At 46.4% G+C, this 12,362-nt stretch overlaps 1 protein-coding gene across 1 annotated transcript in view; it reads left to right on the forward strand.

Moving 5' to 3' along the window:
* Window positions 1-12,362, forward strand: part of KDSR (3-ketodihydrosphingosine reductase) — a 41,672-nt gene that overhangs the window by 3,268 nt on the left and 26,042 nt on the right. Inside the window, exons 2-8 of the mRNA XM_077777549.1 lie at window positions 3-364; window positions 449-545; window positions 2,423-2,492; window positions 4,226-4,315; window positions 6,270-6,326; window positions 10,381-10,446; window positions 10,638-10,733. Coding sequence (XP_077633675.1) covers window positions 3-364; window positions 449-545; window positions 2,423-2,492; window positions 4,226-4,315; window positions 6,270-6,326; window positions 10,381-10,446; window positions 10,638-10,733 — 838 coding nt within the window. The remainder of the gene's footprint in view (window positions 1-2; window positions 365-448; window positions 546-2,422; window positions 2,493-4,225; window positions 4,316-6,269; window positions 6,327-10,380; window positions 10,447-10,637; window positions 10,734-12,362) is intronic.

The raw sequence follows: 12,362 nt of genomic DNA on the forward strand, positions 1-12,362 counted from the left end.
AGAAACTTTGCCAAGGACACCGCGGTCGGTGGCCGCGCGGGGCGAGGTGCGCGGTCCCGGCCGGGGCGCGGGGGAGGCGGGCGGCAGGGAAGGGGTCCCTGCAGCCTGGCCCCGCCGGGGCCGCTCGGGCCGGGAAGACGGCCTGTGCCCGGGACGGAACCCAGGAAGCGACCCACCTGGGGGCGGGGGAGAACCGCTCCGGAGCCGGTAGCCTGGCAGTCCCAGCTGGGCGGTGCAGGGATACTTCTGTCCCGTCTACACTGCCTGGCTCTCGGAGCTCGGCCCCCGGGTCGGCTGATTGTCGTTTCAGTGCAGTTCCCTGCCATCATGTCAGAGTCTGAGGGCCGAGCTAAGCGACCTGCGGGTGCGTTAGGAATGAAGGGACTGTGCCTGGGTTGGGTTTGTTTCTCACCGGAAGCCCGTGGCTTCCGAGATCCCTTTTCTGCAGGTGTGGGAGCCTTCCTCACCTGCGCCCAGCACTTTGCTGCTGGCGGTGGCTTTCTCATGCGTTTTCGGATTCGGAGCTCGCCGCACGGAGCTGGGAGGTTATGGAATAAGGAGAGTCAGTTCCTAAGCTGGCCGCACAGGTCCTTATGGTGCCAGAGGTGACACATGGCGTGTGTCCGCCGAGATGGAGCCTCCCCACCGAGCTGTCCTAGGATGGGATGGCCTTTTATTTTAATGTGCTTTCCATCCGGAGTAGCATCTGGGAATTAGAAAAAGTAGTTTTCTTTAAATTGTCCTTTGCACAACTGCTAGTGTATTTCCAATGCCTGCTGTTCCTGATGTAGAAGATAGCTGAGGTTAGTGTAAGTTTGTTTAAAAAGAGAGAGAGGGAAGGAAAACTTTACACTTGTGACAGATTCTGAAAGTGTCAGATCTACAAGAGAACTTCTGCCTCAGAACTGTGGCTTTAAAAGTTGGAATCTTTGAGAGCGTATGTTTGCAGAACATAACTTGGAAAAAAGGCAAAGCCGAAAGCAGGAATGAGCATTGTGATTCAGTACTTCCCAGGGAGTTTCACTTGACCTTGACTAGCCTCTTGGGGCCGCAGGCCATTCGTGAGATAATAAGTCTGTTGGGGTAAACTAAGAAATTTCTTATTTTCACCATCCTGTTTTAATACGCCACTATAAATAATGTGAGGATGGCATGAATAATTCACATGATGTCACCATCTGTCTTCGTTTCTAATGTCACAAGATGAGGAAAGGCACAATTCTTTTTCTAGAGATTTGTTAGGACCGGACCAGGTGGTGTTAGGAGAGGGAGCTAAGATTTAGAGTGTCTGCTTATGTGAAAGCAAGAACGGACTTAGGTCATAATTATTGTTGTCTTTTTAGAACAATCCTTATATGCCAGTGTTACCTCCCTAGCGATAGCGGTAACACGTCAGAAGTATTGGGGGGTCTGTACTTATTTTTTGAAAACTGTTGAATCGACTTGGTGAGAACTGGAAAATCAGGTCCTCCCATTTTGGGACTGGCTGCCTGAGAGCAGTTCTTGCAGCAAATGGCCCTGTCTCTTGCCCTCAATAAGAGGTGCAGGATGTGAGTAAAGAGACAGTGATATTTAGACAATATTTTGCATTGAACAGTGAGAGGTCCCACATCTGGGCGGAGTTTACCAGTTAGTTGTTGCGCATCTCCCTCCCTGGCTCCCACTTTTCTCAGTCCTTAGGAACATCTCTTCTGTTTTCTTGTACCATTCAGAACAACATAGCCTAGTCTTGGCTTATGTTTATTCTTAGATGCCTCCTAAGAATTAGCTTGGTTAGAAGGTGCGTCTCCCATGAGTTCTGACCTGGGACTGTGCTTTAACCTTGGTCTTATGGAAAAAGCTTACGAGTGATCAGGCCGGACAGTTCTTGGCTCTGTGGTAGGTGTACCCAGCTAGCGGTCTCTTGCAGTCTAGAAGGACAGCAGTAACAACTGGAGCACTTTAGAGCCTATACATTTTCTCATTAGCCTCCTAACTTCAACTTCTGTTAATTTATTGAATGACAAATAGGTACACTTACAGTTTTGGCGGGGGAGAGGGCATCGTGCACAGAGGGCAAGTGTTTATGCCAGGCTCTGTGCTCATGTCGCTTCTCGGCCTTTTGGCTGAGATCAAGTGCAGGTTCTGTGCTCACGGTGAGGGAGGTAAATTGGACGTGGTGCTCGTCCTCAAGGGGCTTACAGTCAGGTAAGGGAGCTAAGACGTGTGCATAAGGTAGAAAGTGCCCGGTAAAGGACCGGACTGGGTGACAGGGTCAGGAAGGCTTCTGGGAGGAGAGGGCGTTGGAGCTGGCCCCCGCAGGGCGGGTAGGGTCTGGATAGGTAGGCCTGTGGGCGTGGTAGCGAGGCAGCGGCAACCCCATCGTACAGCCGCGGGGGGCCTGTTAATTGCTCTGGAAGTGGAATGTCTGGTGAAAATTAAGAAGCCAAAGCCGCTGTGAGATTCTCAGCAGCAAAGAGCTCTTCAGGGACAGCTGTTACTTGGGGCAAGAGGTAGGTTTTTACAGTAACCTTCTGTAGATAATTAGTTCATTATCTGCCAAGGACATCTCTTCCGTAGTGAGGACTTGAGGCTGAAGAGAAGTGGGGGAACCTAAGCATGCACGGACATTGGTACAGTGTATAGGGGTGGCTTCATGAAGACTTTAAAATCATTGAGATGGGGTCACAGATGTTCGTTACAGCATGATTTATATCTAGGAGTAAAATAGACATAGGAAATAATCCAATGTCTAATAGAGGGAAATGGTCAATTAAGTTTTAAAATAGCTCCTTAATGTAATATTATGAAGCCTTATAGTTTTGTGGACATAAGATATATATATATATATATGGGCATAATATATTGTATAATCTGTATGTATATAGATGTGATACCATATAAGGACGGGTACTTCTCTGATACTTCTCTGCTTCCTTCACCAGACAACCCTGGGCCCCCTACTCTCTTGACCATATTGTATAATTTGCAAAGGAAAAATGACTAGAATGATAGTGTTGCATTTGCCTTTCTAAGTTGAATATATATTGAGTCCTTCTGATAGGCCAGGCACTGTGCTAAGTGGAGAATATAATGAGGAGCAGAAATAGAGTTGGTATTTTTGTGGCATTTATGAGGTTGTGATAAGAGAGGCGATTGTGAATCAAATAATCACACAAATATATGCATGGCTGTTTGATTATGTGAGTGCCATGGAGTAAAGCAAAAAGGATGTCGTGCTGGAAAGTGGGTTGAGGACAGTCAGTGAAAGTTTTGCTGATGAGGTGATGTGTAAGCTGAAATGTAATGGGTGAGTGGGTGCCAGCTAGATGCAAAGAGGGGAGAAGAGCATTCCTGGCTGGGAAATAGAACGTGCAACGGTCCTGTGGTTGAAGAAAGCGTGGAACTCAAAGACAGTCAGTAGAACATTCATGAGCTATAGAATGTGAGGGGCAGAATTGCCCAAGCAGAAAAACTTTACTTTTCAGTATTTCCCTGTGATCATATATTATTTTTATAATACAGTCTTGTAAAATCTCAGAAGAGCTAAGTAGGTGACTGTTCCTTTCATCTTTTATGGAGATCATCATATAGAGGATATGCAGGAAGGAAATCAGAATCATTTGAATTTGGACCCAGAGGTTGATTAATGCATTATTTATTAGCTCGATTTATAGGGCACTTTCCCTCCAATGAACTCAGAAAAATATGGGTGTGCAATTTGTAGTTCAGTACCAAAAAGAGTACAAAAAACAATCAAAGCAGTGGGACCCACGGACGGCAAAATCTTTCATGTTTGCACTAATTTCATTCCTTAACTCTGGGATGTAGAAACTACCATAGCCGGGAATCTGGTTTGCTCGCGACTGTCTCTCTCAAAAATACATAAACGTTGGAAACACTTTTTAAATCTGGTTCTTGTAGATTGGGTTTTAGAGCCCATCATAGTTGTTTTGTTTGTTTGTTTTGTTTTTAAATGTTTATTTATTTTGAGAGAGAGAAAGGAAGAGTGCAGACGGGGGAGGGGCCTAGAGTGAGGGAAAGAGAGAATCCCAAGCAGGATCTGCGCTGTCAGCAGAGAGCCCCATGTGGGGCTTGAACTCACGAACTGTGAGATCATGACCTGAGCCAGTATCAGGAGTCAGACACTTAACTAGCTGAGCTCCCAGGTGCCCCCGGGTTAAGTAAACTTCCCCCAGAAGGGAAATTTCAAGAGCCAAGAAGATGTTATTCTCTCTGCTTTTAGGTAACCGGAGGCTCCAGCGGGATTGGAAAGTGTATTGCTATCGAGTGCTATAAACAAGGAGCGTTTATAACTCTGGTGGCACGAAATGAGGTAAGTCTTCTGGGTGTGTTTCCCGGGTGTGTTGTTCCTAACTCACTTATTCAGCTTTAGGACAGACAGAGGCCGTGCCAACGTCCCCGTGTCCACACGTGCGCCAGCAGTCGCTCCTCTCTCTGGTTCAAGGTGTGGTTTTTGAACCGCTGGTTATTTCTCGCATTCAGGGCAAAAAGGCTTCTTGGTTGAAGTCAGGTCAACTCCACAAATATTTACTTAGTTTCAGCAGCTGTGAGGCAACACCAGAGACGCTGCACATGGAGACGGGAGAGGTCACAGGTCGTCCGGGGCCAGCATACCTGGCCGCGGGGAGCCGGGAGGTGCCACCGCCCTCAGGGGGCAGCCCAGCCGATGGATCGCTGACATCCGAGTCTGGGAGGGCGTGCAGGTGCCTCTCTGTGAAACCCAGGCTTCGCGGGGCCATCTTGCTCCTCCCCAGTGTAGCAAAATGAGTGGTTTTTCTGTGTCAAGTCAACACGAGGTCTGCTTTTCCTTTCTTTGCTTTTTTTTTTTTTTTTCAGCGTCTGTTATTCTTGCCAAAGTTGGTTCCGCAGCCAAAGCAATCATGCTGTATTCACATGAACACTGGGTTGTGGGGTCCTCTCGCTCCAGGAGGGTGGGGGGAGGTGACCATGACCGTGCTGTCCACCGCCATCGTTCTGTGCCCGCCATAACGCTTGGCTCGTGGCTGTGGAAAGGAGGAACGGGGACAGCGGTGTGGCATCGCTGCCTGGGGGTGTTGGCGTCACGTCCGCCACAGGAGGGCACAGCAGGGTGACCGCTCGGGTGGGGGCCCACGGCTGCCAGGGAGGGCCTCTGGGGGACATGCTTAAACAACGGCTCAGAAGTCGCCTTCGATGGTCAGAATTTCTTCTTCAGCTCGAGAAGGGCAGAAGTGCTACCTTTCATGGGTATCCGGACTTCTCTGACGACGCATTTGCTTTGGCATCAAAGCCACTTTACGGGAGCGAAAACACAACTTTAATAAAATGGTGTTATGTGCGGTTCAGGCATCGCTGATACTCGACACAGATGAAAAGGAAACAGAGGAGGCCCCAGGTTTCAGGTGCTCGGAAGCTTTCTGTGGCCCTCACGTTGCGAGATGTGAATGAGCGGACGAGCCTCCTAGGATCCAGAAATTCTTTATTTTCTAATGTAGTTCTTTATTCCAATTTGCACAAAGGCACGTTGTGTGTATCTTTATTAATGGAACGGCACTATTTCATTATAGACACGTTCACGTTTAGGAAACCCGTGTGTCTTTCGAAAGGATTCCTCTGTCTTCCGTTCTTCTGGAGCTGGTCTGGTGTATTCAAGTGACAACTTTTATAGCAGGTTAAGACACTGTAAACTGTCTTCTTGGAAATGAGTAAAACAAGCAAAATGGAGACCCTGGAAGAATCACTCGATTATGAGGGAACTTTGCTTCTCTTAAGATTATTTCTGAAAGTAGCCAGGAATAGGTTTTCTCAGTCCTTCTGAAAAGAGACTTTTATTATATTTGCTTTTATAGTAGAGGAAGAAGATAGTGGACAGTCGCTTACGAAAGCACTCTTGACATAAATCACATGTGCCCTTAGGGTTGGGAAGCATTGCGTGCCCTTGTGACTGTTCTTATTTTTATATCATAACTAAATAATGTCAGATCAAAACATTTGTTAGAATTGATTGGGTGCCCATCAGCAATTAAGTTGTTAATTGGGATTTTGCAGCTCATTTATTTTTCCGTCATCTTTCTCTGCAGTGAATTAAAACCCTCGCTATAATGTGGTCATAGCTTTATAGCTTCTTTCTTTTGTAGACTGTGGCCCATAGCTATGCAACACAGGTGCCGTCTTGTGTGTTTTCTAGAATGTAATAAATACAGAAATAATTGCGTTTTCGCTCCATTTAAACAAGCATGCAGGCAAATAGACAATCAGCAGAACTAATTGTTCTCTTTTGCTTTTAGGACAAGCTGCTGCAGGCAAAGAAAGAAATTGAAAAGCACTCTATTAATGATAAACAGGTATGATCAGTCTTCATGATGCATTTTCTGTACTAATCAACACAGTTGTATAGAGGAAAAAAGGGTTATTTCAACTGAGAATAACAGCTCATTGAAAGCATGTAAGATTTTTTAAATTAAAATGCATATCAGACTGTTTTTAAAAAGGCAATATTGTTTGAATTGTCTACAAATTCAGGTTATTCACAAAAAACTGTATAGACTTTGACATACACTCACAAATGACCAAATAACGTTTTTCTAGAAAATGATTTTATTTCAATTATTTATTTAAGTTAACTTCCTACAAACACTTAAGGGGAAAGGAGTATTAAAATTTTTTTTGGTTATGGAATTTTTGGATAAATAAAAGTGTGTGTGTGTGTGTATCTTTCAGTATAAACATGATAACAAGTTATATTACACTCCTCACTCAGCTTAAGTAATTTGAGTTATTGGGGCCCCTGAACCCCGTCCCCCTTTGGTGAGCTCATATGTAATCAGCTGAATCCTCTGGTCTCATTCTTAGAGGCAACCTCCAACCTGGCTTTTGTGATGTGTCCTTTGCATTTCTTCCAAATTTGACTGTATGTGCACGTGACCCTAAATAGTATACTGTTTACTTCTCTTCTTTTTGAACTTCATGGCATCATTCTTATTTTTTGTCAGCCTTATTAAGGCACAATTCACATGCCATTCAATTCGCCGATTTAAAGTGTACAATTCAGTGGTGTTTAGCATATGCACAGAGTTGCACAAACATCACCAGAATCAATTTTAGAACTTTCTCATCATCCCCCGAAGCTGCACCTAGTCATTCCCCACTTCCTCCTAACCTGCCCCGCCCCCAGCCCTGGGCAATCACTGCTCTTACTATCTCTGTTAGATTTGTCGCACATCATTCTGTTTGTATTTTGGTGCAACTTGGTTTCTTCTCTAGATACTGTTTTTTGAAATTTCCTCTGTGTGGCTGCACATAGCACTAGACCGCTCAGTTTTTTAACTGCTGTGCAGCATTTTCCTGAAAATCCATACACTGCCTTTTGTTCATCACTTCTACCGGTGGTGGCTATTTCGTTTCCAGTTTTTTGTTAGTTTTATTTCTTGCCATTACTAAAGTTTTTCTCCAGGTCTTTGTGCCCTGGTACAAGAATGGACTGTGCCCGGAAATGGCATCGTGGACTTACAGTGCTCGTGTATTTCAGCTTCGCCCACCAGTCATGCCCGGTGGTTCCTGTCCACATCCTTGCCAACACTCGGTGTTGGCACACTTTCTAATTCTTTTCTTTCGGACTGGTATTTACTGGTATTCACTGCAGTTTTGATTGCTGCTTTTCCCCCTCCCAAAATATGTTAGAGACCTTTCTGCGCCGATAAACATAAATCAGCCTCTTTTTTTTTAACTGCGCGGTCTCGGGCGCCTCACGGCGTGTTTAGTTCCCCGTGCAGGGTTGCGTGTCTTTGGCCCTTGCACTCTGTGCTGTGGATGGAAATCCACGTCCACACCTCCTTGTGCACACATGTGAGATTTTCTCCACTCCTGTGGCCTCTGATCGTGCCCGTCGACGTGGAAAGCAGCCTGCTCCGCAAAGACCTGTTTTTGTTTTGTTTTGTTTTCATATTCGTGTAAATTCTTATAGGGAAGGAAATATCCTCTAAAACCAAGGAGCTTGAATGCTCCTGGCTGAAGGCCAGGCTGCAGTCAGCACCGTCTCTGTGCCCTGGACGTCTTCACCGGGGCTCCTGCCCCCTAGAGTCAGAAGGCTGTAGGGCACAAGGCAGGTCCCTGACATCTGTGTCAGGGGGAAGGGAAGATCATCAGGGCTGGGCCCGGGGAGCTCAGTCCTCCTGGCACAGAATAGGTCGGTTGCATGGCTTCGCGTAAGCAGTGCCCGTGGACGCTGTTTTCCTTTGTTGGCCCTTTTTACTTCTTTTTGAAATTTTACTTGTCAGTGGCATAGCTTCTATTTATAGTAAATGATCTAATACTGTATAAAAAGACTTGTGTAAAAAAATCCCGTGACTATGGGGATAAAACCCAAGGGCAACTCTTCTGGAATATTCTCGGTTACATTTGTGTTTCCTTTCTCTAGGAATTTAGATCATTTGGATAGGGTTCCTTTTTGCATCGAATAAAACTTCCCGCCTGGCACATCAGATGCTAAGGCAGTCCCCTTTCACGTCGTGGCTTTATTCTTCACATTGTGTCTTCTTAGAGCTGGAAGGGATCCTTGTCACCAGCTTCTGAAGGTGAGGCCACCACAGCCTCATCAGGTTCTGCTCAGCTAGTGAGCGAAGGGGCCACCTCGCCTGGGGCTCGCAGCCGTGCCTGGGTGCACCTGTTGACGCGTATGTGCTCCCCGCCCCGTGCACACTCTGTCTGCCCCGTGGTGTGGCAGCCAGTCCCAACAGAGAAGAACTCATGGAAAGACTGAGAAGTCAAGAAATGCCTTTCTGCTTCTCTCTGTGACCCTCCTTGGAACACAAAACATTCCTATGTCAGAGGCTAAGCTCTGGCTTTAAAAACATTATCCAAAAAAGGAAATTAAAACAATAGCTCATTGTTGGTCCCCATTAGTATTCTTAACTGCAATTTTATAAATTTTTATCAAAGTAAGCACTGAAATATGTGCTTTTTTTCCCCTTCTTCCTTCTTCCCTCCCTTCCCTCCTTCCTTTCCAAAGGCTAAGTGGAATTGTTTTCCATGGTAAGCACAGACTGGCTTCTTCCTGCCGTCTCTCTGGGCTGTGACCCCCGGAGCACGTCCAGGTTTGTCCTGGGTGGGCTCTGGGGTTTCCCTTGGTGACCCCTTGTCTAGGGAATCTGTGAGTGGCTGGTCAGTCCGGAGTCGGGGGCCTGGGTGACTCTTGGCCTTGAAAGACAAAGTTACCTGGCTCAGCCTCTGAGCAGGGGCCACACCGAGGTGGCTTTGGTGAGTGGATACGGCATGCTTATCTCTTCATTGTGCCCGCTGACACTGGACCCCGGGAGGGTGGTCAGAGACCTGGTATCACTCCAATAGGAGTATTTTTTTTAAAGTTTGTTTAGTAGATTTATTGTTTTCATTTTTAGCAACCTAAGGTGTTAACAACTTGAGATATAGTTTATGTACAGCATGTTTATTCTTCATGTAAATGATATACTCTTTTTAACAACCTGAGATATAATTTATATACCATAAACCACACCCGCCGAAAGGGTACAGGGCGCACCTGGGCGGCTTAGTCGGCTCTCAGCTCAGGGCTTGATCTCAGGGGCATGAGGTTAAGGCCTGCATTAGGCTCCATGCTGCATGTGACGCCTACTCAAAAAAAAAGGAAATAAATAAATTAATTAATTGATGGCTTTTGACAGATACATATGCATGTGAAATCACCACTGAAATCTAGACACAGAACGTGTCCATATGTCCAGGGCTCCCCTGGCCTCTTTCTGTGCAGTCCTCTCTTCTCATCTGGCTGCAGGTGATCTCAGACCTGCTTTCTGTCACTGTAGATGAGTGGCACTCCCAGGGGAGCCTTCTACATATCTTTTCCTTTCTACTTCCAGCTCCACTGAGGTATAATTGACAAAAACTGAATGTATTTAAGGTGCACCTCGTGATGACCTGATACACATTTACACCGTGAAATGCTTACCTCCTCAGGCTGACTAACACATCACTCATCTCACATAGTTACTGTGTGTGTGTGTGTGTGTGTGTGTGTGTGAAGAATACTTAAGATCTACTCTCTTAGCCAGTTTCAAGTAGACACTGTAGTATTCGTGACAGCAGTCACCATGCTGCACATGAGATTCCCAGAACTTACTGATTTTATCCTAAACATCTGTACTTGGACCAACATTTCTTAAGACATGTTTTTGAGTTTGTGCAGGAGTTTTCGGTGAAAATGGCCAAGAAAACCAGGCTCTCCCATTGCACAGTCAGCAGATTTCTAACACTGCGATCTGTGCATAGAAAATGAGACACCCTAGCTGTCGGAAAGAATTGCCTTTGCTTGAAAAAAAAATCCTTTAAGAAACAGTTTTAGATGCCTGCATGGCTTTGATCGTTTTTGTTTTCTCTTTCTAACAGGTGGTGCTTTGTATATCAGTTGATGTATCTCAAGACTATGGCCAAGTGGAGAATGTCATAAAACAAGTAAGGGCCAGGTTCACCAGAAGGAATTTGCTTGCCTTTCGATGGGCTCTTACTATTTGGGAGCGCGGCGTGGAGCCCATAAATCATCTCCATAGGTTTAATGGTTTTGTAGATTATTTATTGGCATTGACCTGCTACGACGTGATTCTCCTCTTGTCTCCCTTAATGGTTGCTCTCATGAATGTTTCCAGGCACAGGAAAAACTGGGCCCCGTAGACATGCTTGTGAACTGTGCGGGAATGGCGCTTTCGGGAAAATTTGAAGACCTTGAAGTTAGTACTTTTGAGGTAAGTAGACATTTGTTTTTTCGCTCATTGGGTAGGCCGTGTACTGCAAGTAGAACAAGGCCACAGGCGAAGGCTTTACCAAAGACATGGATAAAATGCATTCAAACTTCGTAGAAGTTGTAGAAAGCTGGGGGCGGTTTTGACAAGGTTTTGGCTCTGGCACTGTGACTGTCCACTGTGGAGAGTTTAGATGAGTCTCTGGACCTTGGCTTCCCCAGCTGTAAAACGGGGATGACACCTCCGAACGGACACACATCACTGTGACAACTCACCGAGGCGCTCTCTTCAAGAGAGCTCTCTGCAAGCCAAGGGGTGCTGGGTTTTCATCTCAAGCGTCAGAGTTTTTAACACTGGTAAGTCAAAGGAGTTCACAAGCAGACTCTTTAGAGTTCCGAAATCAAGACAAAAAGACAATGCATCAGGTTTTCGATTATGTTTTTAAGCAGTTTCTGCCAGGGAACTTCTCTTAGTAATTTATGTCACCTCTAAATAAATGGACATCAGATTTGAAATCCTTCTTAAGTGCAAGAGAGTCTTTTAGGGACGCCTGGGTGGCTGGGTCGGTTATGTATCATGATCTCACGGTTTGTGGGTTCGAGCCCCGAGTCAGGCTCTGTGCTGATAGCTCGGAGCCTGGAGCCTGCTTCGGATTCTGTGTCTCCCTCGCTCTCTGCCCCTCCCCCACCCATGCTCTATGTCTCTCTCTCTCTCTCAAAATTAAATAAACATTAAAAAATTTTTTAATTTAAAAACTATCCTGTAGTTGACGTTCTATCAACTATCTTTTTCTTCATATTCCATTAGTCTTTGCTGTCGTAGTGGATTTTGAACACTTTGCGAAGGTAAATTATATCTCCCTTTTACAGAACAGGAGACCACTGGTGTAGTAGTGGAGATATCTTGTTTCTGGCAGACGGTGGGATGGCACTGTGGCCTCTGGGGTTTAAAGTCCAGCCAGGAGAGTCCAGACCTAGCTGTAAGCAGAGGACACCTTGTCTGGGACTCGAGGGATTTAAGGCTCCTGTGTCAACTTGGCCTAAATACGATAGTTGTCTTAACCTGCACACCTTTACTGTAAGTGATCAAAGGGAGATTCTGAAGATGATGTCAACAGCTGGGGAATCAGTTGGGGAAACTGGTTGTAGTATTAATCTCGGCATGACGTGGTGAGGTGGCCAGCAAGAGAGGCACCGGGTGTGTGTGAGTGTGTGTTAGCGTACGTGCGTGTGTATGAGTGTGAGCGAATGTATGAGAGTGTGTGTGTGTGAGAGAAGGGCTAACGGAAGGGGCGTCTGCAGACTCACCCGGACTGAACATGGAGGGCAAACTCAGGGAGCTGACCAGAGGCCTGTGCGGGGCAGGGTGTGGGGGGCAGCTTTTGGAGCGATGTGGAGCAGAGCAGGGGCCAGCACCGCCGGGGCCTAAAGGCCTCCATCGGGAGTTTGGATTTTAGTCTCAAACCTTTGGAAGGGGCTTAAGGTGGGCTGGGTGGTAGCGTGATCCGTGTTTCGGTCGTTAGAGGATCTCTCTGCCTGCTTGTCGGGGAGCTGCTTCAGAGGGAGTCTGGGCAGGAGGTGGTGGTGCCCGTGCCAGGGCGGAGGGTGTAACCTGGGGGAGAGAGGGCGGGGG

Source organism: Crocuta crocuta, unplaced genomic scaffold (assembly GCF_008692635.1).
Source record: "Crocuta crocuta isolate KB4526 unplaced genomic scaffold, BGI_CrCroc_1.0 scaffold36, whole genome shotgun sequence".
NCBI lineage: Eukaryota > Metazoa > Chordata > Mammalia > Carnivora > Hyaenidae > Crocuta > Crocuta crocuta.